The sequence below is a fragment of the Macrobrachium rosenbergii genome, unplaced genomic scaffold (genome assembly GCF_040412425.1).
Source record: "Macrobrachium rosenbergii isolate ZJJX-2024 unplaced genomic scaffold, ASM4041242v1 60, whole genome shotgun sequence".
In the NCBI taxonomy this organism is placed as follows: Eukaryota; Metazoa; Arthropoda; class Malacostraca; order Decapoda; family Palaemonidae; genus Macrobrachium; species Macrobrachium rosenbergii.
This window is the reverse complement of record NW_027100732.1, coordinates 94770-117849: the sequence shown is the minus strand read 5'-3', so window position 1 is coordinate 117849 and position 23080 is coordinate 94770. Positions and strand designations below refer to the sequence as shown.

At 45.2% G+C, this 23080-nt stretch overlaps 2 protein-coding genes across 3 annotated transcripts in view; one reads left to right on the top strand and one right to left on the bottom strand.

Annotated features, from left to right (window-relative positions):
• The window catches only part of LOC136838331 (uncharacterized), a 2276-nt gene extending 1985 nt beyond the window's left edge, over positions 1-291 (top strand). Inside the window, exon 2 of the mRNA XM_067103236.1 lies at positions 1-291. This exon is cut by the window's left edge and continues 914 nt beyond it. The gene's annotated coding sequence lies outside the window, so the exon portion shown is untranslated.
• Positions 292-3076: 2785 nt separating this feature from the next.
• Positions 3077-19238, bottom strand: LOC136838328 (uncharacterized). 2 transcript variants are annotated; one of them, XM_067103234.1, is made up of 9 exons: positions 18430-19238; positions 16273-16474; positions 14203-14363; positions 11778-11915; positions 11331-11518; positions 10233-10463; positions 8676-8786; positions 7515-7665; positions 3077-5854 (listed from the first exon to the last, which is right to left on the bottom strand). In XM_067103234.1, exons 1-9 carry the CDS (start codon positions 18440-18442, stop codon positions 5748-5750), a joined length of 1302 nt encoding a protein of 433 aa, XP_066959335.1. In that variant the 5' UTR covers positions 18443-19238; the 3' UTR covers positions 3077-5747. The 2 variants fall into 2 exon arrangements, with proteins under 2 accessions (XP_066959335.1, XP_066959334.1); XM_067103233.1 differs by lacking the exon at positions 14203-14363 and adding an exon at positions 13078-13265 and having other exon boundaries at positions 18430-19196.
• Between the last annotated feature and the right edge of the window lie 3842 nt (positions 19239-23080).

Sequence of the window (23080 nt, the reverse complement as noted above, 5' to 3'; positions counted from 1 at the left end):
AGGAGGTCGTAAAGCATGTCATGCCCGTGCCCGGGGCATCGCCGACCACCTACGTCTACGACCCAGACGATCAGGCCGTAAGGCACGTCGTGCCCGCGCCCGGGCACCCCCAATCGGCTACCTCTACGACCTCATCGACAAGCAGGGCACGACCACGATACCATAAGGACCTGGGCCACTGAATTGTGGGTAGAATTCTGAATGATTGAACCGATTCGAATCAAATCTGTAAATTGTCTCTATTCTTCACTTCTTGTTTGAGATTCAATTAATAAAACTGGAAGAACCAAATGGGATTTATTTATCTATTTCCTTTGTTGTGCATCTTTCTCTCAATCTTTCAAACTCTCTCTCTCTCTCTCTCTTTCCTCAATTTCTCTCTCAGTCTTCTAATCTCTCTCTCTTTCTTTCTCCCAGTCTTTTAATCTCTCTTTTTCTCCCAATCTTTTAATTTCTAATTCTCTCTCTCAACCTTTCAATCTCTCTCTCTCTTTTTCTCCCAATCTTTTAATTTCTATTTCTCTCTCTCTCTCAACCTTTCAATCTCTCTCTCTCTTTTTCTCCCAATCTTTTAATTACTAATTCTCTCTCTCTCTTTCTCCCAATCTTTTAATTTCTAATTCTCTCTCTCTCTCAACCTTTCAATCTCTCTCTCTCTCTCTCCCAATCTTTTAATTTCTAATTCTCTCTCTCAACCTTTCAATCTCTCTCTCTCTCTCTCTTTCTCCCAATCTTTTAATTTCTAATTCTCTCTCTCTCTCAACCTTTCAATCTCTCTCTCTCTCTCTTTCTCCCAATCTTTTAATTTCTATTTCTCTCTCTCTCTCAACCTTTCAATCTCTCTCTCTCTCTCTCCCAATCTTTTAATTTCTATTTCTCTCTCTCTCAACCTTTCAATCTCTCTCTCTCTTTCTCCCAATCTTTTAATTTCTAATTCTCTCTCTCTCTTTCTCCCAATCTTTTTGAGAAATGGTCAACTTCTAAATGAGAAAAAGACGCAGTTTATCATTACTGGATCGAGGCAACATGTGTCAGATATTGGAGACGAGGGACGGATAAATTTCAACGGAAATATAATTCAGCCAATGACGACCGTGACAAATTTAGGCGTTCCTTTCGATCGGTCCATGAACTGTGACCGTCGCATAGACAAAATCGGTCCATGAACTGTGACCGTCGCATAGATGAAATTGGTCCATGAACTTTGACCGTCGCATAGATGAAATCGGTCCATGAACTTTGACCGTCGCATAGATGAAATCGGTCCATGAACTTTGACCGTCGCATAGATGAAATCGGTCCATGAACTTTGACTGTCGCATAGATGAAATCGGTCCATGAACTTTGACCGTCGCATAGATGAAATCGGTCCACGAACTTTGACCGTCGCATAGATGAAATCGGTCCATGAACTTTGACTGTCGCATAGATGAAATCGGTCCACGAACTTTGACCGTCGCATAGATGAAATCGGTCCACGAACTTTGACCGTCGCATAGACGAAATGTATAAAAAGGTAATCGGTACTCTTATATACTTAGAGTAAAAGATCATCTCGAGTCGAGTACCCGCAAGATAGCCGTCCAGTCACTATAAGTTTCATAGAATATTGCTTAAAAGTTTGGGGATCTACTAACAAATCACTTTTCCAAAAGAGTACAAAAGCTGCAGAGCTTTGCGGCAAGAGCGGCCGTCGGCAGCGTTAGAGAGTCTGGACACGTAACGCCACATTGAAAGGAATTGGAATGGTTGAAAATGAGAGACCAGTATACTCTTGACATGTGCACTATGGTATATAAAGCTTGGAATGATAAACTTCCAGATTGGTTAGACAGTTTCCCACCAGTACCTTTATTCAGTAACGTCACTACACGCCAGAGGGATGATTCGCATGTTGCAAGACATGAAGCAACGGCCACGTACGTTGCAAGACATAACGCAACGGCCACGTACGTTGCAAGACATGAAGCAACGGCCACGTACGTTGCAAGACATAAAGCAACAGCCACGTACGTTGCAAGACATAAAGCAACGGCCACGTACGTTGCAAGACATAGTGAATGGCCACGTGCAATAAAAGAAGCTGGCTCCGTGTCTATTTTCAAGTCAAAACTAAAAAGTTTACTTTGAACAGAGTCTTAATTGTTCTTTTAAAGGATTATTATTATTATTATTACTCTCAACCTTTCAATCTCTCTCTCTTTCTCCCAATCTTTTCATTTCTATTTCTCTCTCTCTCAACCTTTCAATCTCTCTCTCTCTTTCTCCCAATCTTTTAATTTCTATTTCTCTCTCTCTCAACCTTTCAATCTCTCTCTCTCTTTCTCCCAATCTTTTAATTTCTATTTCTCTCTCTCTCAACCTTTCAATCTCTCTCTCTCTCTCTCTTTCTTCCAATCTTTTAATTTCTATTTCTCTCTCTCTCAACCTTTCAATCTCTCTCTCTCTCTCTCTTTCTTCCAATCTTTTAATTTCTATTTCTCTCTCTCTCAACCTTTCAATCTCTCTCTCTCTCTTTCTCCCAATCTTTTCATTTCTAATTCTCTCTCTCTCAACCTTTCAATCTCTCTCTTTCTCTCCCAATCTTTTAATCTCTCTCTCTCTCTCTCTCCCTCCCTCTCAATCTTTTAATTTCTCTCTCTCTCTCACTTTATCCCAACCTTTTAATCTTTCTTTTTCTCAATCTCTCTCTCTCTCTCTCAATCTTCTAATCTCTCTCTTGCTCCCAGTCTTTTAATCTCTCTCACCAGTCTTTTAATTTCTCTCTCTCTTTCTCAGTTTGTTAATCTCTCTCTCTCTCTCTCACTATCTTTTAATTTTTCTGTCTCTCACTCTCTCTCTCATCAAAGACTTATGCACTTGGGCAGCAAACCAGTCACCCTCTTACACAAAACAGGTCAAAGGTCAAAGACAAAAGGTCAATAATTTACTTAAAAATAATATATTTGAAAATTCAAGAGAGGAAGATCTGTCTCTTTCTCTCAATCTATCTCTCAGTATTTTGGACATCCATCAGTGGCAGCTTCACACCCAAACTTAACAAAAAGGGTCAAAGGTTAAAGGACAAAGGCGAAGGTCAAATTTTGGAGAGAGATTTATTGGAATACAAAACTCAATTTTTGCAACAAATTCCTGAAATACTTTAAAAGAACATTTGTCAAAAATCAATTTTATTGAAACATCAATTGACAGATTTAGCTTATTGAAGGTCAAAGGTCAAGGTCTCCGGACCCTTCGGTCGAAGCCTCCCGGCCGATCAGCCGAGACCAGCCGAGACGCGAAGGGCCGCCGACGGGAGGAACGAACCGGGCTTGAAGTCGCTCCCGTCGTCGCCGGAGACCGACGAACGGAACGAGGTTTTTGAGACGCGTGGTTCGTGCGCCGCGAGGGAGAGCGGGTAGACTGACGAACGCAACGAGGCTTTCCCGGGACTCCCCTCCGGCGGACACGAAGGACCTCGCGGATTCGAGAAACGGGTCCGGGCAAGCTCCTTAAGACTACACAGTGTATGATAAAATAAAATAGAAAACGAGTCCGCGCTCGTTCGTAACTACACCGACTACACCGACCTACGACTGTACTTAGGGAAATAAATTGAGCAAACGACTAAAATACCGTAAAAAAATATTACAAAAACGTTACAAAAATCATTACAAAACGTTACAAACATTACGCTAAGACGATATTATACTTCCGAAGCTTTGGTGTCGTCTTTTTTGTGCTTCTAGACAACTGGGCAAAATCTCGTCGGTCTCGGTCACCCTTTCTTTCTCGTTTCGGACTGGAACTGTCCCTCGGTCTGGGGCTGAGACTGGGCGTTTCCCGGGAAACTGTCAACCTTATTTTTAAAACTTAAAACGGTACGGAAACAGTTTGTCTTTCAAGGGTGCAGACGGACAGTTTCCCGTCAAAACTGTCGGTCTCGTTTTCGAACCGGGACCGTTCGACGGCGGTCATCTCTGAGGGCCGCGAACGAACTCTCGCTCCGGAGACGAAACTGCGTTTCCTGAAAAGCTGCCGGTCTAGTCTTTGAAGCACAACTGTGTAGCACTTTCAAGATCACAGACACGGTCTATCCACTCAAAATCAAAACTGCTTGCAAGAAAACTGTCAAAACTGTCAAATCACATCTACGGAGCAACTGCGTCTCCCGGAGAGAACCGTCAGTCTCACCTTCCAGCCAAAACAGTTGCAGTCTGACCGGGTGACCTTCGACCTTTGCAAACTACATCACAGTATACTGGCCATGGAGACACAAGGGGACACTGGCATCGAGATGGTACGTGCGACAGGGCCACAATCTCCCGTCCGTTCTGGGGCCGAGGGACCCCCCGGAAGTATCCCCTCGGAGCATGTCAGGAGAGAGAGCGTCGTCAAGGAGTGGAGTGGGAGTATTCGAGCATTCTGGGGCCGAGGACGACCCCCCCAGAAGCGTCCCCTCGGAGTATGTCAGGAGAGAGGGGGTCGCCAAAGGAGTGGAGTGGGAGTATTCGAGCGCTAAAAGTACCTCTGAAAAAGGTGGAGGAGTAAATGCCGTCTGTCTTTCTAAAGTACAAAACGAGACTTTCGGAAATCAGGAAAGAAAACGAATCCTCGGCGGAGGAATTTCCCTCGGCACGGCGGCGGCGGCGGCGGCGGAGGAGGACGACTCCGCGCTCCGAAGGGGAACCTAAGGTCTCTAATTGTAAAAAAGTAAAAAAATATCTGCGTTAATTTGACGACTTACGCTACAAGACTAAACAAGGATTGCCCGCGCCGGACAAAATCCCACGGCGAAGACTTGCTTTCCTTCCTGAAGACGCTGAGCACCCCCAAACCTCCCCGCCCCTGAAGTTCTTCTACCGACTTTAGGTACTGAGGCTTCGAACTTCTCCCTAAGAAGTAGCCAAGACGGACAGTCGAGAGAGAGAGAGAGTCGACCAATCGTCTCGACCCGGGATTCCGGGATTCCGCGATTCGGGCGCAAGGGACCGATAACGAGTACATAGACCCGACGTACCTTCTTCTTCTTCTTCTTCTTCTTCTTCCTTGGGAGAAAAGGCACCATTTTATTCTAAAAATTCTACCTACGGACAAAAGGTCTGGACCCTGAATGTGTATAAAGTCTTACAAAGTGATTTCTCCTAAGTGGACTTACAAAAATGGCGTGGCTAAACGGCTACCTAATTCGTTTCCTTTTTTGCCCAGCTGAATTTTTTTGATTAGAGAGAGTGAGAGAAAGAGAGCTAGAGAGAGAGAGAGAGAGAGAGAGAGAGAGAGAGATGCAACGTCTCGTCAATTTCACCGGAACTGAAAAACGAACGGAATACTTAACGACAAGAAGCAGCACCTTCGATCCAACGTCACAAAAACGACAAACCGAGAAAAATCGGGACGAAAAGAAGCGACCAGACTCCCACACAAAAAGACTTTCACAATTTCTCTGTCGAGTCTCTTTTTAAATTTTTTGGTGCAGACGACCCACCGCGAACAAAAACGACTCCGGTTTTCACATGGGTACACACACACAGAAAGTTCTTGGCCCGCGATTCGCGCGGAAGCGTTCCCAGGGGCACATCTCGCTCCTCCTCCTCCTCCTCTCGGAGGAGGGAGGACCGCCATCCGCCCCAGGGAGAGGGGGAGGGGCGTCACTCGTAGGCGTGCACCATGGCCCCGCAGTCGTTGGGGGAGTCGAAACTTAGACTAATCCACAGACGAAATTTGGACACGTCCGAATAATCCTCACTCTTACTCCTCCTCTTCATTCTTCATTTCTCCGCCTCGGATTCTTCCTTCTGTTCCTCGTTGTTCTTCTTCTTCTCCTCCTTCGCCTCGCTCGGCTGGCGGTCGTCCTTCTTGATCTCCTCGTCCTTCTCTATAGGGGGGAGAGAGAGAGAGAGAGAGGGACTTTTAGGGTCGCGGGGCGTCGTTAAAGGGAAGATCTTAGTCTAGGAAGCGAGCGTGCAAGTGTGGATTCAGGGCTATGGGGTCCAAATTAGGGTTAGCATTGCGTGCGAGGAGGTTCAGGATTGCAGGGTCGAAGCACCGAGCAGACACGCAGACATGCGGACAACAGACAAGAAGACGAAGGACAGGGGACAGACATGCATTAGGGAACATTAGGAGACATGCCGAGGTCCAAACTGGGTGTCGGCGAGACGTTACGCCACACAGGAGCAAAGCAACGGCACATGCAAAGCGGAACAAGACTGACAGACATACAAAGCGTTAAAGTTACGACAAAGTGACACAAAATGTTAAGTCATGCCTCAAAGTTACGACAAAGGGACACGAAAGGTTAAGTGTCATGCCCCAAAGTTACGACAAAGGAACACGAAACGTTAAGTCATGCCTCAAAGTTACGACAAAGGGACACGAAAGGTTAAGCGTCATGCCTCAAAGTTACGACAAAGTGACACGAAAGGTTAAGCGTCATGCCTCAAAGTTACGACAAAGTGACACGAAATGTTAAGTCATGCCTCAAAGTTACGACAAAGTGACACGAAAGGTTAAGTCATGCCTCAAAGTTACGACAAAGGAACACGAAAGGTTAAGCGTCATGCCTCAAAGTTACGACAAAGGGACACGAAAGGTTAAGTGTCATGCCTCAAAGTTACGACAAAGTGACACGAAATGTTAAGTCATGCCTCAAAGTTACGACAAAGTGACACGAAAGGTTAAGTCATGCCTCAAAGTTACGACAAAGGAACACGAAAGGTTAAGAGTCATGCCTCAAAGTTACGACAAAGTGACACGAAAGGTTAAGTGTCATGCCTCAAAGTTACGACAAAGGGACACGAAATGTTAAGTCATGCCTCAAAGTTACGACAAAGGGACACGAAAGGTTAAGCGTCATGCCTTAAAGTTACGACAAAGTGACAGGAGCATTTCAAAACTTTTCAGTTAATTATTAATCCAAGAGATAAAAGTTATTGTATAACATATAAAAATGAATGCTCGTTTTATGTTGCGTAATGTATAATAATACTTTTGGTGGCTTAGTTTACGACGTCTCGAGCTTACGACGCGTGATCCAGGGTTACGACGCCGCTCTGGTGGAAGAAATGTGGCTCCGAAATGGGACAGAATGGGCCAAATTTTGGAGGTTTTCTGATGAAGGACCCAATGAAAATGCAGCTTACGTCTGTGCGATTTTCGACATTTCAGGTTACGGCGCCGTGTCGGAACGGAACCCCCATCCTAACCTGGGGACTGCCTTATCAGTAACATTCATCAGGCAGTTTACACACGGGGGGTTCTGTTCCGGCGCGGCGCCGTAACCCGAAAATTGTCATGACCCGATGTGTCAAAAATCGTAAGAAAACCTAACTGCATTTTTATTGAGTTTTTCATCAAAAAACCTCCAAATTTTGGCCCGTTCTGCCCCCTTTTTGGAGCCACATTTCTTCCGCGGGAGCGGCGTCGTAACCCGGGAACGTGCGCCGTAACCCCGAGGTCAAAGTTCTGGGGAGTCAAAATACCCGGGGTCAAAGTTATGGGAGTCAAACCACCCAAGGTCACGATGCCAATCTCACCTTCTTTGTCCTCGGGTTCGAGTTCCTTCTTCTCCTCCTCTTGCTCCTTCTCCTTCTCCTGCTCTTCGCCGCCCTTCTCCGTCCCCTTGTCCTTCTTCTCGTCTTCGATCTCGCCGTTCGCCGCGGGGGGCACCTCGGCCCTCGAGCCGACCTGGAAGAGCGAGTCGATGAGGGTTCTCGGGTCCGATTAATTAAGACGAGATGGCAGAGAACTGTGCATAGCATTTATGTACATGAACTGCACTGTACAGCATTTATGTTACATGAACTGGGTTGTACAATATTGTGCACAACCTCTGTAAATTGTACAGTGCATAAACAATATTGTACAATCTCTATATTGTACATACACTACATGAACATGAACTATATTATACATTAACAGTATTGTACATAGTGTCCCATATGTTGTACATTAACTGTATTGTACATCAACTATATTGTACATAACTTTATTGTACATCAACTGGATTGTACATTGACTATACTGTACATCAACTTTAATGTACATAAAATACCACAGACACATAACTCTATATTATACACATACATTGTATATTGTACATAAAATATAGTGCACATGAACTGTTGTACATCTATAGTGTACATAAACTACATCATACTCTATAACTGTACACTGTGCATAAACTAAATTGTACATCAATTACTGTATACATCAAATATACCGTACACCGACTGTATTGTACACAGATTACACCATACACCATTTATGTACAGTGTAATGTACATAAATTGTACTGTACACTATGTATGTAAACTACTGTACACCATTTCTGTACATAAACGAAACTGTACATAAACTATTTATATATATTATGTATCATTTATGTACAACCACTCAAAAAAGTTTATCGCAACACTTCAAAACTTTTCGGACAACATTTTTGAGTGACTGTACATAAGTTATACAGTACATTATTTATGTACATCAACTACACATTGTACTGGGATTCTACTGTGCACCATTTATGTACAGTATAATGTACATACATTATACTGTACATTATTAATGTACATAAACTATACTGTACACAAAATATACTGTACACCATTCATGTACATAAGCCATCGAGTACCGTACATACACGTGCCGCACACAGAACAAACCGCATAATCGCATAATCGTGGCACGATACGAACCTGCTTGTACTTCTTGGCCTTACGGACGATGCCCAGATCGATCATGGCGTAGATCATGTCCTGGACGGTGCAGTCCAGCGCCGTGGGCTCGATCCCGAGGGTCTCCACCATCTGGAAAAAGGAAGACTGTTAGCAGGATACAGGATCTCATTGGTCGACTGAGAATACTCAACCCTCATTGGCCGATTAAATGCTGAATACTGGAAGCTCATTGGTCAACTGAATACTCAACCCTCATTGGCCTATTAAATACTGAATACTGGAAGCTCATTGGCCAGCTGAATATTTAACCCTCATTGGCTGATTAAATACTGAATATTGAAACCCCAGAGGTCAATTGAATACTGAAGGCTCATTGGTCAACCGAGTACTCAACCCTCATTGGCCAGTTAAATACTGAACATTGAACCCTCAGTTATCAATGAATACTCAACCCTCATTGGACGATTAAATACTGAATACTCAACCTTCATTGGCCGATTAAATGCTGAATACTGAAAGCTCACTGGCCAGCTGAATACTGAAGCCTCATTGGCCTATTAAATACTGAATACTGAAAGCTCATTGGCCGATTAAGTGCTGAATACTGAAAGCTCATTGGTCAACTGAATACTCAAACCTTACTGGCCGATTAAATACTGAATACTGAAAGGCCATTGGCCAGGTGGATATTCAACCCTCATTGGCCAATTAAATACTGAATATTGAAAGCTCATTGGTCAATTGAATACTCAACCCTCATTGGCTGGTTAAATACTGAATACTCAACCCTCATTGGCCGATTAAATACTGAATACTCGACCCTCATTGGCCGATTAAATGTTGAATACTCAAACCTCACTGGCCAATTAAATACTGAATCCTGAAACCTCACTGGCCGATTAAATACTGAATACTAAACACCCATTGGCCAGCTGAATACTCAACCCTCATTGGCCAATTAAGTGCTGAATACTGAAAGCTCATTGGCCAATTAAATACTGAATACTGAAAGCTCATTGGCCAGCTGAATACTGAAACCTCACTGGCCGATTAAATACTGAATACTGAAACCTCACTGGCCGATTAAATACTGAATACTGAAACCTCATTGGCCGATTAAATACTGAATACTAAACCCTCATTGGCCAATTAAGTGCTGAATACTGAAACCTCACTGGCCGATTAAATACTGAATACTAAACCCTCATTGGCTAATTAAGTGCTGAATACTGAAACCTCACTGGCCAATTAAATACTGAATACTGAAACCTCATTGGCTAATTAAGTGCTGAATACTGAAACCTCACTGGCCAATTAAATACTGAATACTGAAACCTCATTGGCTGATTAAATACTGAATACTAAACCCCCATTGGCCAGCTGAATACTCAACCCTCACTGGCCAATTACATACTGAATATTGAACCCCTCAGTTGTCAATTGAAGCGTAAAAGATCATTGGTCGACTGAGAATGCTCAAACCTCATTGGCCGATTAAATAAAGAGTACCGAACCCTCACTGGCTGACCAAACACAGAACAGAGAAAGCTCATTGGTCGACCGGCGGCCACCCACCCTCTTGTTGTCCACCTTCATGACCTTGCCCAGGCGGGGCAGCAGGTGGTTCTTGTAGGTCTTGTTGAAGATGCCCGCCATCCACACCACGAAGTAGGGCAGCTGGCAGGTGGGTATGTTGTACCCCTGTGGCCGGAACTCCTTGGAGGCGGCCAGGGCCACGTCCTTCATCCAGAAGCTGTCGGTCGTGATGATGTGCCGCTTGCCGGCCGCCTCGGGCAGGGTCAGGGCCTGGGGGGGGGGTGAGGGGAGGGGCTGTCAGTCTGGGCCGAGTCGACATAAAATCACTGGGAATTTGGACAAAATTGAGGAAAATATTGACCAAAACACTGAACTGACAAAAAAAATTCGGTAAATTTGAAAAACTTACTAAACCTGACACAAAAATTCTCTAAATTTGAACAAATTGAACAAAAACAACAAAGAAATTCTCTACATTTGAACAAAACTGACAAAAAATTCTCTAAATTTGAACAAATTAAACAAAATGACAAATACTCGTTAAATCCGAAAAAACTGAACAATACTGACAAAAAAATTGAACAAAACTGACAAGAAATTCTCTGATTTTGAAAAAATTAACAATACTGACAAAAAATATTGTAAATTTGTATAAAAACTAACAAAAAAATCATAAGTTTACAGACTGACAAAAAACTATTGTGAATTTGTTTAAAACTGACAAAAAAATTCTCTAAATATGAAAAAATTGAACAAAACTGACAAAAAGTATTTTAAATTTGTTCAAAAACTGACAAAAAATTCTCTAACTTTGAAAAAAATGGAACAAAGGTGACAAAAAATTCTCTAAATTTGAAAAAATTGTACAAAAAATTCTCTAAATAAAAAAATGGAACAAAAGTGACAAAAAATTATCTAAATTTGAAAAAATTGTACAAAAAATTCTCTAAATTAAAAAAAATGGAACAAAAGTGACCAAAAAATTCTCTAAAATTTAAAAAATTATACAAGAAATTCTCTAAATAAAAAAAATGGAACAAAAGTGACAAAAAATTCTCTAAATGTGAAAAACTGTAAACTTGAACAAACTGAACAAAACTGACAAAAAAAAAAAACCCCTCTACCTGCAATACCCACCTGGACGTGTGCCCTGGCGACGTCCCTGACGTCGCAGACTGGGAACATGAGCTTGGGCACGGCCGGGTACGTCCGGTTGACGATCTGGGTCATGTAGTTGACGGAGGTGGAGCCCTTGTGGGACTCCATCAGGGGGGGGCCCAGCACGAACCCCGGGTTGATGACGGCCAGCTCCATCTTGCGCTCGTCTGGGGGGGAGGAAGGGGGTCAGGTTTCGGGCAAGGGGGTTTTAGCCCCCTTATTTGTACGTATGATCAAATCGCAAGCGGTTTAGCCGTGCCAACTCATCCATCCAACCAATCAGAGGCAACCTAACCCTGCCAACTCATTCAGTCTTAATCAATTTAACCCCGCCCACTCGACCATCCCGACCAATCGAAAGCATTCAAGCCCCGCCCACCCAACCATCCCGACCAATGAGAACGCAGGAAAGAGTCAAGTCCTCACCAGGCAGCTCCTTGATGAAGTCCCAGGCGGCCTTCTCGGCCAGCACCTTGGACTTGGTGTAGGAGTCCAGGTCGGGCGACTCCACGTCCGTCCAGTCGTCCTCGTTGTAGTTCTTCTCTGGGTCCACCGCCGCCTCCCCTGCAGCGGCACGGAGGACACCAGTCAGCCGACTCATCCGACCCGAGCCGCTCGGGTGACTTGAGATGACTCGGATGACTTGAGTGACTCAAATGACTTGAAATGACTCTAAATGACTTTTAAAGACTACAGTGACTCAAATGACTCTAAAAGACTTTTAAAGACTACAGTGACTCAAATGATTCTAAATGACTTGAAATGACTCTAAATGACTTTTAAAGACTACAGTGACTCAAATGACTCTAAATGACTTTAAATGACTCAAACGACTCGTTTTTTAGAGCCGACGGTAAATTTAAATCTTAATATAATTAATAATACAATGTATATTAGAGCAGCGGCTCTTAACCAGGGGTACTCGCCCCCCTTTGGGACTGGCTTCGTGGCCCCTAAGGGGGGCGAGCACCCCTAGGTTAAGAACTACTGCATTGGGGGGGGATGTCGACTTTGGGTATTTACCGTCAGCTCCGAAAAAACACACAAAAAACTACTTTAGCGACAAATAAAATATAATAAAATATTATAAAAAATAAATTTTTAAAAAGCGACAAAAACTACTTTAAAGCGACAAATGAAATATAATAAAATATAAAAAATAAAAGCGACAAATAAATAATAGTTGGTACAGGACGTTCGGCCATGTTGGATTATGGTAGCTTTTGTCAAGTTTGGTTTGAATTCATGGTAGTTTTTTTGTCAGTTCTATTCAAATCTATGATATTTTGTCAGTTCTGTTCAAATCTATGGTAATTTTGTCAGTTTTTGTCCATATTCATGATAGCTTTAAAGCAGTTTTAGTCAAATCTATGGTAGTTTCGTCCAAATCTATGGTAATTTTGTCAGTTTTTGTCCATATTCATGGTAGCTTTAAAGCAGTTTTAGTCAAATCTATGGTAGTTTCATCCAAATCTATGGTAGTTTTGTCCAAATCTATGGTAGTTTCGTCCAAATCGATGGTAATTTTGTCCAAATCTATGGTAGTTTCGTCCAAATCTATGGTAATTTTGTCCAAATCTATGGTAATTTTGTCCAAATCTATGGTAATTTTGTCCAAATCTATGGTAGTTTCAGTCAAATCTACGACAGCCTTCGAGTAGTTCCACCCAAACCTATGGCAGTTTGAGCCAGACCTGTGGTCGTCTCATGGTAGTTTCATCCGTACCGTGAACGGCGGCAAAGGAGGAGGTGAGGACCACCCTCTGGACTGTGCCCGCGGCCCGGGCAGCCTCGAGGACTCTGAGCGTGCCCTCCCTGGCCGGCTTGACGAGGGCGTCCTCGGGCACGTTTGCCGTCGTCAAGTCCGGGAAGGGGCTGGCCATGTGGAGGACGAAGGCGCAGCCCTCCATGGCCCTGGTTTGGGGGAAAGAAAGCAGGAAGGAACTAATTCTGGGGGAAGAAACTGTAACTAATTTTGGGGAAAAAACAAAAAACATATAATTTTAGGGAAACAACAGGGAAAATAAGGGATTTAAACCCCTGTGGAGAAATAATGGGGAAAAAATCCTGTGAGGAAATAAGGGAACAAATCCTGCAGGGAAATAATGGAAATAAGGGAAAAAACAAAGCTCGGCCATCATGCAGTCCATACAAAGCGGGGCATTCAGCAGGCTACGACAAATCCCTAATAAATCTACTCTAAATCCCTAATAAATCTGCACTAAATCCCTGACAAATTCCCACTAAATCCCTGATAAGTCCCTAATAAATTCCAGACCATTCCCTAATAAATTCCCATCAGACCCAAATTATATCTCTACCAAATCCCAAGGGATAATAAGTAATCCCCACTAAATCCTTGACAAATCATGCTAAATCTTTACCATATCACCAATAAATGCTCAATAAATCCCCACTACACCTCCATTAAACCCCTGCTAAATTCCCAATAAATCCCACCTAAATCTACTAAATCCCCAATAAGTCCCACCTACATCTACTAAATCCCCACTAAATCAATACTAAACTCCCAATAAATCCCTACTAAATCCTCATTAAATCATTGACTAATCTCCACTAAAACCTTGACAAATACCCAATAAATCTACTAAATCCCTGACAAATCCCCACTAAATATACCAAGTCCCAATAACTCCCTGACAAATCCTCATTAAATCCATGCCAAATCCTCATTAAATCCATGACAAATCCCAGTTAAATCCCACATAAACCCCACTAAATATAATTCCCTGACAAAGCCCAACTAAACCTCCTAAATCCCCAATACATCCTTGACAAATCCCTGATAAATCCCCACTAAATCTACTAAATCCTGGATAAATCCCAATACCAAGGACGGTGTTATAGCAGCTGGTGAGGATGACCCTGGAGACGGTCTTAGTGGCGGCGCAGGCCTTCAGGAGGCGGCCATCGGCCTCCCCCTGGGCTCCCTCCTCCTGCGGCCCCTTCAGGCTGGCCGCGTGGACCACCTTCGTGCACTCCTCCACGGCCCTTTGGGGGAGGGGCGGGGAAGGGGGCGGGGGGGAAAAGGGGGTAAAAAAAAAAGGGGTTAATTATTTTTTGGTTAGTATGAGTTCTGAAGATGAGAAGTAGAAGAAGGGAGTGGATGAAGAGTAGAAGGGAATGGATGAGGAGTAGAAGGGAGTGGATGAGGAGTACAAGAATGGAGTGGTGAGTAGAAGAATGGAGTGGATGAAGATTCATGGTGATGTAGTGGATTTGCAGTAGAAGAATGGAGTGAACAAGGAGTATAAGAATGGAGTGGATGAAGATTCATGGCAATGGAGTGGATGAGGAGTAAAAGAAGGAGTGGATGCGGAGTAGAAGAATGGAGTGGTGAGGAGTAGAATGGAGTGGATGAGGAGTACCAGAAAGGAGTGGATGGGGAGTACAAGAAGGGAGTGGATGAGTAGAAGGGAGCAGATGACGAGTAGAAGGGAGTGGATGAGGAGTAGAAGGATGGATTGGATGAGTACAAGAATGGAGTGGTGAGGAGTAGACGGATGGAGTAGATGAGGAGTAGAAGAAAGGAGTGAATGAGGAGTACAAGAATGGAGTAGATGAGGAGTAGAAGAAAGAAGTGGATGAGGAATAAAAGAATGGAGTGGATGAGGAATAGAAGAAATGAGTGGCTGAAGAGTACAAGAATGGAGTGGATGAGGAGTACCAGAAAGGAGTGGACGAGTAGAAGAATGGAGTGGATGAAAAAAAAAGTTAAGTATACCTTAGTTTAACCAGACCACTTAGCTGATTTACTTTTACATGGCTAAGAGCCAACTGGTTACCTAGCAACGGGGCCTACAGCTTATTGTGGAATCCGAACCACATTATGACGAGAAATGAGTTTCTATCACCAGAAACAAATTCCTCTTGTTCTTCACTGGCCGGTCGGAGATTCGAACTCGCGACCAACAGAGTGGTAGCTGAGTGCGGAACCCGCTCACCCAGCGAGGAACTGGAGTGGATGAAGAGTCATGGCAATGGAGTGGATGGGGAGTAGAAGAAGGGATTGGATGAGGAGTAGAAGAATGGATTGGATGAGTAGAAGAATGGAGTGGATGAGGAGTAGAAGAATGGAGTGGATGAAGGGTACAGGAATGGAGTGGTGAGGAGTAGAAGGGAGTAGATGTGTACATGAATGGAGTGGATGAGGAGTAGAAGAATGTAGTGGATGAGGAGTACCAGAAAGGAGTGGATGAGTAGAAGAATGGAGTGGATGAAGATTCATGGTGATGGAGTGGATGAGGAGTAGAAGAATGGATTGGATGAGTACAAGAATGGAGTGGATGAGGAGTAGGAGAATGGAGTGGATAAGGAGAAGAATGGAGTGGATGAGGAGTAGAAGAATGGACTGGATGAGGAGTAAAAGAATGGAGTGGATGAAGATTCATGGCAATGGAGTGGATGTGGAGTACAAGAATGGAGTAGATGAGAAGTACAAGAATGGATTGGATGAGTAGAAGAATGGAGTGGATGAGGAGTAGAAGAATGGAGTGGATGAAGGGTACAAGAATGGAGTGGTGAGGAGTAGAAGGGAGTAGATGAGTACATGAATGGAGTAGATGAGAGGTAGAAAGGAGTGGATGAGGAGTGAATGGAGTGGATGAAGATTCATGGCAATGGTGTAATTGAGGAGTAGAGAGAAGCGGTAGATGAGTAAGCGACATAAAATGGAGACAAATAGAAAACGGAGTAAATAAGGAGTAGGAAAATGAGTCGACGAGGAGTAGGCATAAACATTAGATAAGGAGTGGAAAGAAGCAGTCAAGAAGTAGCCAGTAGTAGATATGGAGTAGAAAAACGGAGTAAATAAGGCGTAGACAAAGCGTACAGTAGTCAACAAAAGTCCAGGACCGCGAGGCGGTCCGGCCACGTAAAGAAACCCCGAAATCAGACTCACTTGTCCCACCCGTCGTCCTTGGTGAGGTCGGCCTCCACGAGTTCGATCGGGTGCTTGGCGTCGGGCACCAGTGCCTTCAGGGGGGCCACCTTGCCCTCATCGGACAGGTCGCGGACGGTGCCCCTCACCCGGTACCCGTCCTCCAGCAGGAGCTTGGCCACGTGGCTGGCGATGTAGCCCGACACCCCCGTCACCAGGATCACTGCAACGATTTGGGACGGTGGTGGGTCGGAACGATTGGAACAGATTTGGAACACATTTGGAACAATGGTGGATTGGGTACTGATTTGAACAATGGTGGGTTGGAACATATTTGGAGCAATGGTGGATTGGGTATTGATTTGAACAATGGTGGGTTGGAACATATTTGGAGCAATGGTGGATTAGGTATTGATTGGAACAATTTTGGATTGGAACATACTTGGAACAATGGTGGACTGGGTATTGATCTGAACAATGGTGGATTGGAACACATTTGGAACAATGGTAGATTAGGTATTGATTTGAACCATGGTGGATTGGAGCACATTTGGAACAATGGTGGACTGGGTACTGATTTGAACAATGGTGGATTGGAACACATTTGGAACAATGGTAGATTAGGTATTGATTTGAACAATGATGGATTGGAGCACATTTGGACTGGAACACATTTGGAACAATGGTGGACTGGGTACTGATTTGAACAATGGTGGATTGGAACACATTTGGAACAATGGTGGACTGGGTACTGATTTGAACAATGGTGGATTGGAACACATTTGGATTGGAACACATTTGGAACAATGGTGGACTGGAATGATTAGAACAAATTTGGAACAATGGTAGATAAGGTATTGATTTGAACAATGGTGGGCTGGAATGATTGGAACAAATCTGGAACAATGGTAGATTGGGTATTGATTTGAGCAATGGTGGGCTGGAATGATTGGAACAAATCTGGAACAATGGTAGATTGGGTATTGATTTGAACAATGGTGGACTGGAATGATTGGAACAAATCTGGAACAATGGTAGATTGGGTATTGATTTGAGCAATGGTGGGCTGGAATGATGGGAACATATTTGGAACAATGATGGATTGGGTACTGATTTGAACAATGGTGGGTTGAAACAAATTTGGATTGGAATGTATGGAACAAATTTGGAACAATAGTGGATTAGGATCTGAACAATGGTGGGTTGGAATGATTGGAACAAATTTAGAACAATACTGGATTAGGTACTGATTTGAACAATGGTGGACTGGAGAAATTGGAACAAATTTGGAACAATAGTGGATTAGGTATTGATTGGAACAAAAGTGAATTAAATATTGACTGGAACAAATCTGGACAAATTATGACCATTTAATTATTCTGAACAAATTTCGACCAACCGTCCACTATACACTGATTGGAACAACAGTGAATCACATATTGATTGGAACAAGAGTGAATTAGACACTGATTGGAACAACAGTGAATCACATATTGATTGGAACACATCTGAACAAATCTTGACCAACAGTCCACCATATACTGATTGGAACACATCTGAACAAATCTTGACCAACAGTCCACTATATACTGATTGGAACACATCTGAACAAGAATGCATTAGATATTGATTGGAACACTAGCGAATCACATACTGACTGGAACACATCTGAACAAAATCTGAATAAAGAATTAGATATTGATTGGAGCAACAGCGAGTCACATATTGACTGGAACAAGAGTGAATCAGATACCGATTGGAACACATCTGAACAATAATGAAGTAGATATTGATTGGAACAACAGTGAATTAGATATTGATTGGAACAACAGTGAATTAGATATTGACTGGAACAAATATGAACAAATTAATAATAATAATAATAATAATAATAATATAAAATTGGGGCAACCTGTTGGCCCACCCTTTAAGGGAGGAAGGGGGGGGAGGCTCTTAGAGGGGAGCGCCCAAGGGGTCACAGCCCCCCGAGGGGAGAAAGGAGACGGGGGCGGGGGGCGCAGCAGAGACGGGACCACACCCCAAAAAAATTAAAAAAAAATCTCGAGCAGCTGAAACATCGATGCCCAACTTCGAAGGGCATTTCCAGGGTATTTCTGACTGGAAATGCCCCGTCTCTCGCGCCCCCCGGGGGGCCGGGGCATCCCTCCGTGCACTTACGTTCCTCCGACATGGTTCCGCCCTCCGGGGGATCCTCCGCAGGTCAAAACGTCCAAATATCCCGAAGGCGGAGAGAGAGAGAGAGAGAGAGAGAGAGAGGAGAGAGAGAGAGAGAGAGAGAGAGGGCGTGGTCGCTAAAATCCTCCCGACAATCTTCGTCGCCCCACGGGGCACGGCAATCCTCCGAAGGTCGCTCGCGCGCGCGCGCACACACACAAACACAGATTAATCGCTCCCGAAGGACGGAATCTTTCTCCAAGGGCGCGGGCGTCCTGTAGCGAAGGAAGGAGAAGATGGTGTGGGGGACGTCCTTCCTCCTCGGCTGCTCGGGGACAACTGACTCGCTCGGTGTTTGTTGTCTCTCTCCCCAAAGGCGCCGGATCGATCCGGCGCATTCGGCCACCCAACCAAGCCGCCCAACCACGCGGTTCTCGACGCCAGTCATCATTTTTCCCCCTTCACACGCTCGCTATTCTTTAACGAATGACGTCACGCCTGTCGGCGTGACGTCATTCGAAAGCTGATTCGTTGGGCTTTCTGGCGGTGTGAGCGGTTGGCGTCGGTATGATCATTCAGCGGCCAAAATAACGGTTTAAATGTGACGCTTGATTCGTCTCATTGGCAGAATGGGATCGGTGTTCTTAAATGTCACTCCTGTTCAATAATTCACAGGCTCGCTTCGAGTGGCGTCACACGGTCTGCGGTCATACAGAGAGAGAGAGAGAGAGAGAGAGAGAGAGAGAGAGAGAGAGAGAGAATTAATCACCAAAACCAACGCCCATGTGAGCCGTCTGTAAAGTCCTCGCCGCAGTGTTGCCAGGAAGTTTACGCATTGAATCCTTCGGCCCGAGACAATATACTTAAACCACTTAAGTAAATACTTACGAATCCGACTTATTAACCCGTTAAGTATTAAGTAAACAGTCGCTAGAACGACTAAAGACCGAACGAATAGTCGCGACTACTCGACTAAACTACTATATTAAAATATTTAGGTGCGAATCCATCTGGTAACGCTGCCAAACCACCATGCTTGTCCCACGGTCGAATGCGCCTCGCCAAGCAGACATAGACCGAGTGGCGGCGCCGCCGCCGATGAGTAATACTCATCTTCTTCGTGTACGTCTATGTGTGTGTGTGTGTGTCTGTCACGCCTAGCTGAGTCACTCTGTGCCTCTCCTTCACGTGCTCCGGTTGCCATGACGACGGGCAGACCGTCTGTGCGTCTGCCTGACAGACAGAATGTCTGTCTGTCTGTCATTTCCTCTAGACGCCAGACAGACGAATGGGGTCGTGTTCAATAAGGCTTTAAAGGACGCGTTCACTCGCGGCTCCTTTTGGGGTGACGGAAAACCGTCCGCTCGTCGATGATGATGATGATGACGATGACGACGACGCATCGTTCGGCGGACGGAAAACCGTTTCGTCATTTCCTCTGGTTACCCAGAGGAATTCCCGGTGGGGAGAGAGAGAGAGAGAGAGAGAGAGAGAGAGAGAGAGAGAGAGAGAGAGAGAGAGAGAGAGAGAGAGAGAGAGTACTGCCTATGGGAGAGAGAGAGAGAGAGTACTGCCTATGGGAGAGAGAGAGAGAGAGAGAGTACTGCCTATGGGGAGAGAGAGAGAGAGAGAGTACTGCCTATGGAGAGAGAGAGAGAGAGTACTGCCTATGGGAGAGAGAGAGAGAGAGAGAGTACTGCCTATGGGAGAGAGAGAGAGAGAGAGAGTACTGCCTATGAGAGAGAGAGAGAGTACTGCCTATGGGAGAGAGAGAGAGAGAGAGAGTACTGCCTATGGGAGAGAGAGAGAGAGAGTACTGCCTATGGGGGAGAGAGAGAGAGAGAGAGTACTGCCTATGGAGAGAGAGAGAGTACTGCCTATGGGAGAGAGAGAGAGAGAGAGAGTACTGCCTATGGGAGAGAGAGAGAGAGTACTGCCTATGGGAGAGAGAGAGAGAGAGAGAGTACTGCCTATGGGAGAGAGAGAGAGAGTACTGCCTATGGGAGAGAGAGAGAGTACTGCCTATGGGAGAGAGAGAGAGAGAGAGTACTGCCTATGGGAGAGAGAGAGAGAGTACTGCCTATGGGAGAGAGAGAGAGAGAGAGTACTGCCTATGGGAGAGAGAGAGAGAGAGTACTGCCTATGGGAGAGAGAGAGAGTACTGCCTATGGGAGGAGAGAGAGAGTACTGCCTATGGGAGAGAGAGAGAGGGAGTACTGCCTATGGGAGAGAGAGAGAGAGAGTACTGCCTATGGGAGAGAGAGAGAGAGAGAGTACTGCCTATGGGAGAGAGAGAGAGAGTACTGCCTATGGGAGAGAGAGAGAGAGAGAGAGAGAGTGTACTGCCTATGGGAGAGAGAGAGAGTACTGCCTATGGGAGAGAGAGAGAGAGTACTGCCTATGGGAGAGAGAGAGAGAGAGAGAGAGTACTGCCTATGGAGAGAGAGAGAGAGAGTAGTACTGCCTATGGGAGAGAGAGAGAGTACTGCCTATGGGAGGGAGAGAGAGAGAGAGAGAGTACTGCCTATGGAGAGAGAGAGAGAGAGAGTACTGCCTATGGGAGAGAGAGAGAGTACTGCCTATGGGAGAGAGAGAGAGAGAGTACTGCCTATGGGAGAGAGAGAGAGAGTACTGCCTATGGGAGAGAGAGAGAGAGAGAGAGTACTGCCTATGGGGAGAGAGAGAGAGTACTGCCTATGGGAGAGAGAGAGAGAGAGAGAGAGAGAGAGTGTACTGCCTATGGGAGAGAGAGAGAGTACTGCCTATGGGAGAGAGAGAGAGAGAGTACTGCCTATGGGAGAGAGAGAGAGAGAGAGAGAGTACTGCCTATGGGAGAGAGAGAGAGAGAGAGAGTACTGCCTATGGGAGAGAGAGAGAGAGTACTGCCTATGGGAGAGAGAGAGAGAGAGAGAGAGTACTGCCTATGGGAGAGAGAGAGAGAGAGAGAGAGTACTGCCTATGGGAGAGAGAGAGAGGGAGTACTGCCTATGGGGAGAGAGAGAGAGAGAGTACTGCCTATGGGAGAGAGAGAGAGGGAGTACTGCCTATGGGAGAGAGAGAGAGAGAGTACTGCCTATGGGAGAGAGAGAGAGAGAGTACTGCCTATGGGAGAGAGAGAGAGAGAGTACTGCCTATGGGAGAGAGAGAGAGAGTACTGCCTATGGGAGAGGGAGAGAGTACTGTCTACGGGAGAGAGAGAGAGAGTACTGTCTACAGGAGAGGGAGAGAGAAAGAGAGAGAGTACTGCCTATGGGAGAGGGAGAGAGAGAGAGAGAGTACTGTCTACGGGAGAGAGAGAGAGTACTGTCTACAGGGGAGAGAGAGAGAGTACTGCCTATGGGAGAGAGAGAGAGTACTGCCTATGGGAGGGGAGAGAGAGAGAGAGTACTGCCTAAGGAGAGGGAGAGAGAAAGAGAGAGAGTACTGCCTATGGGAGAGGGAGAGAGAGAGAGAGAGAGTACTGTCTACAGGAGAGGGAGAGAGAAAGAGAGAGAGTACTGCCTATGGGAGAGGGAGAGAGAGAGAGAGTACTGTCTACGGGAGAGAGAGAGAGTACTGTCTACGGGAGAGAGAGAGAGAGTACTGTCTACAGGAGAGGGAGAGAGAAAGAGAGAGAGTACTGCCTATGGGAGAGGGAGAGAGAGAGAGAGTACTGTCTACGGGAGAGAGAGAGAGTACTGTCTACGGGAGAGAGAGAGAGAGTACTGCCTATGGGAGAGAGAGAGAGAGTACTGCCTATGGGAGAGGGAGAGAGAGAGAGAGTACTGCCTAAGGAGAGGGAGAGAGAAAGAGAGAGAGTACTGCCTATGGGAGAGGGAGAGAGAGAGAGAGTACTGTCTACAGGAGAGGGAGAGAGAAAGAGAGAGAGTACTGCCTATGGGAGAGGGAGAGAGAGAGAGAGTACTGTCTCACGGAGAGAGAGAGAGTACTGTCTACGGGAGGGAGAGAGAGAGAGTACTGCCTATGGGAGAGAGAGAGAGTACTGCCTATGGGAGAGGGAGAGAGAGAGAGAGTACTGTCTAAGGAGAGGGAGAGAGAAAGAGAGAGAGTACTGCCTATGGGAGAGAGAGAGAGTACTGTCTACGGGAGAGGGAGAGAGAAAGAGAGAGTACTGCCTATGGGAGAGAGAGAGAGAGTACTGTCTACGGGAGAGGGAGAGAGAGAGAGAGTACTGTCTATGGGAGAGAGAGAGTACTGTCTACGGGAGAGGGAGAGAGAAAGAGAGAGAGTACTGTCTATGGGAGAGAGTACTGTCTACGGGAGAGGGAGAGAGAAAGAGAGAGAGAGAGTACTGTCTGTGGGAGAGAGAGAGAAAAAGTACTGTAACTGGGGAGAGAGAGAGTACTGTCTATGGGAGAGAGGTTGAGAGGGAGAATACATTACCATAACTGAGGGGGGAGGGAGAGAGTACTGTAACTGGGAGGGAGAGAGAGAGAGAGAGAGAATACTATTTATGGGAGATAGAGGGAGAATACTTTACTGTAATTGGGAGAGAGAGAGAGAGAGTGTGTGTGTGTGTGTGTGTGTGTGTGTGTGTGTGTGTGTGCAAGAGAGAGAGAAATATATATAAAGAGTAATTGGAGAGAGTGACAGAGCAACTGAGAGAAAGAAAAAATAAAACCAGAAGAAACATCTACCATAGAGGAGCGTCGGC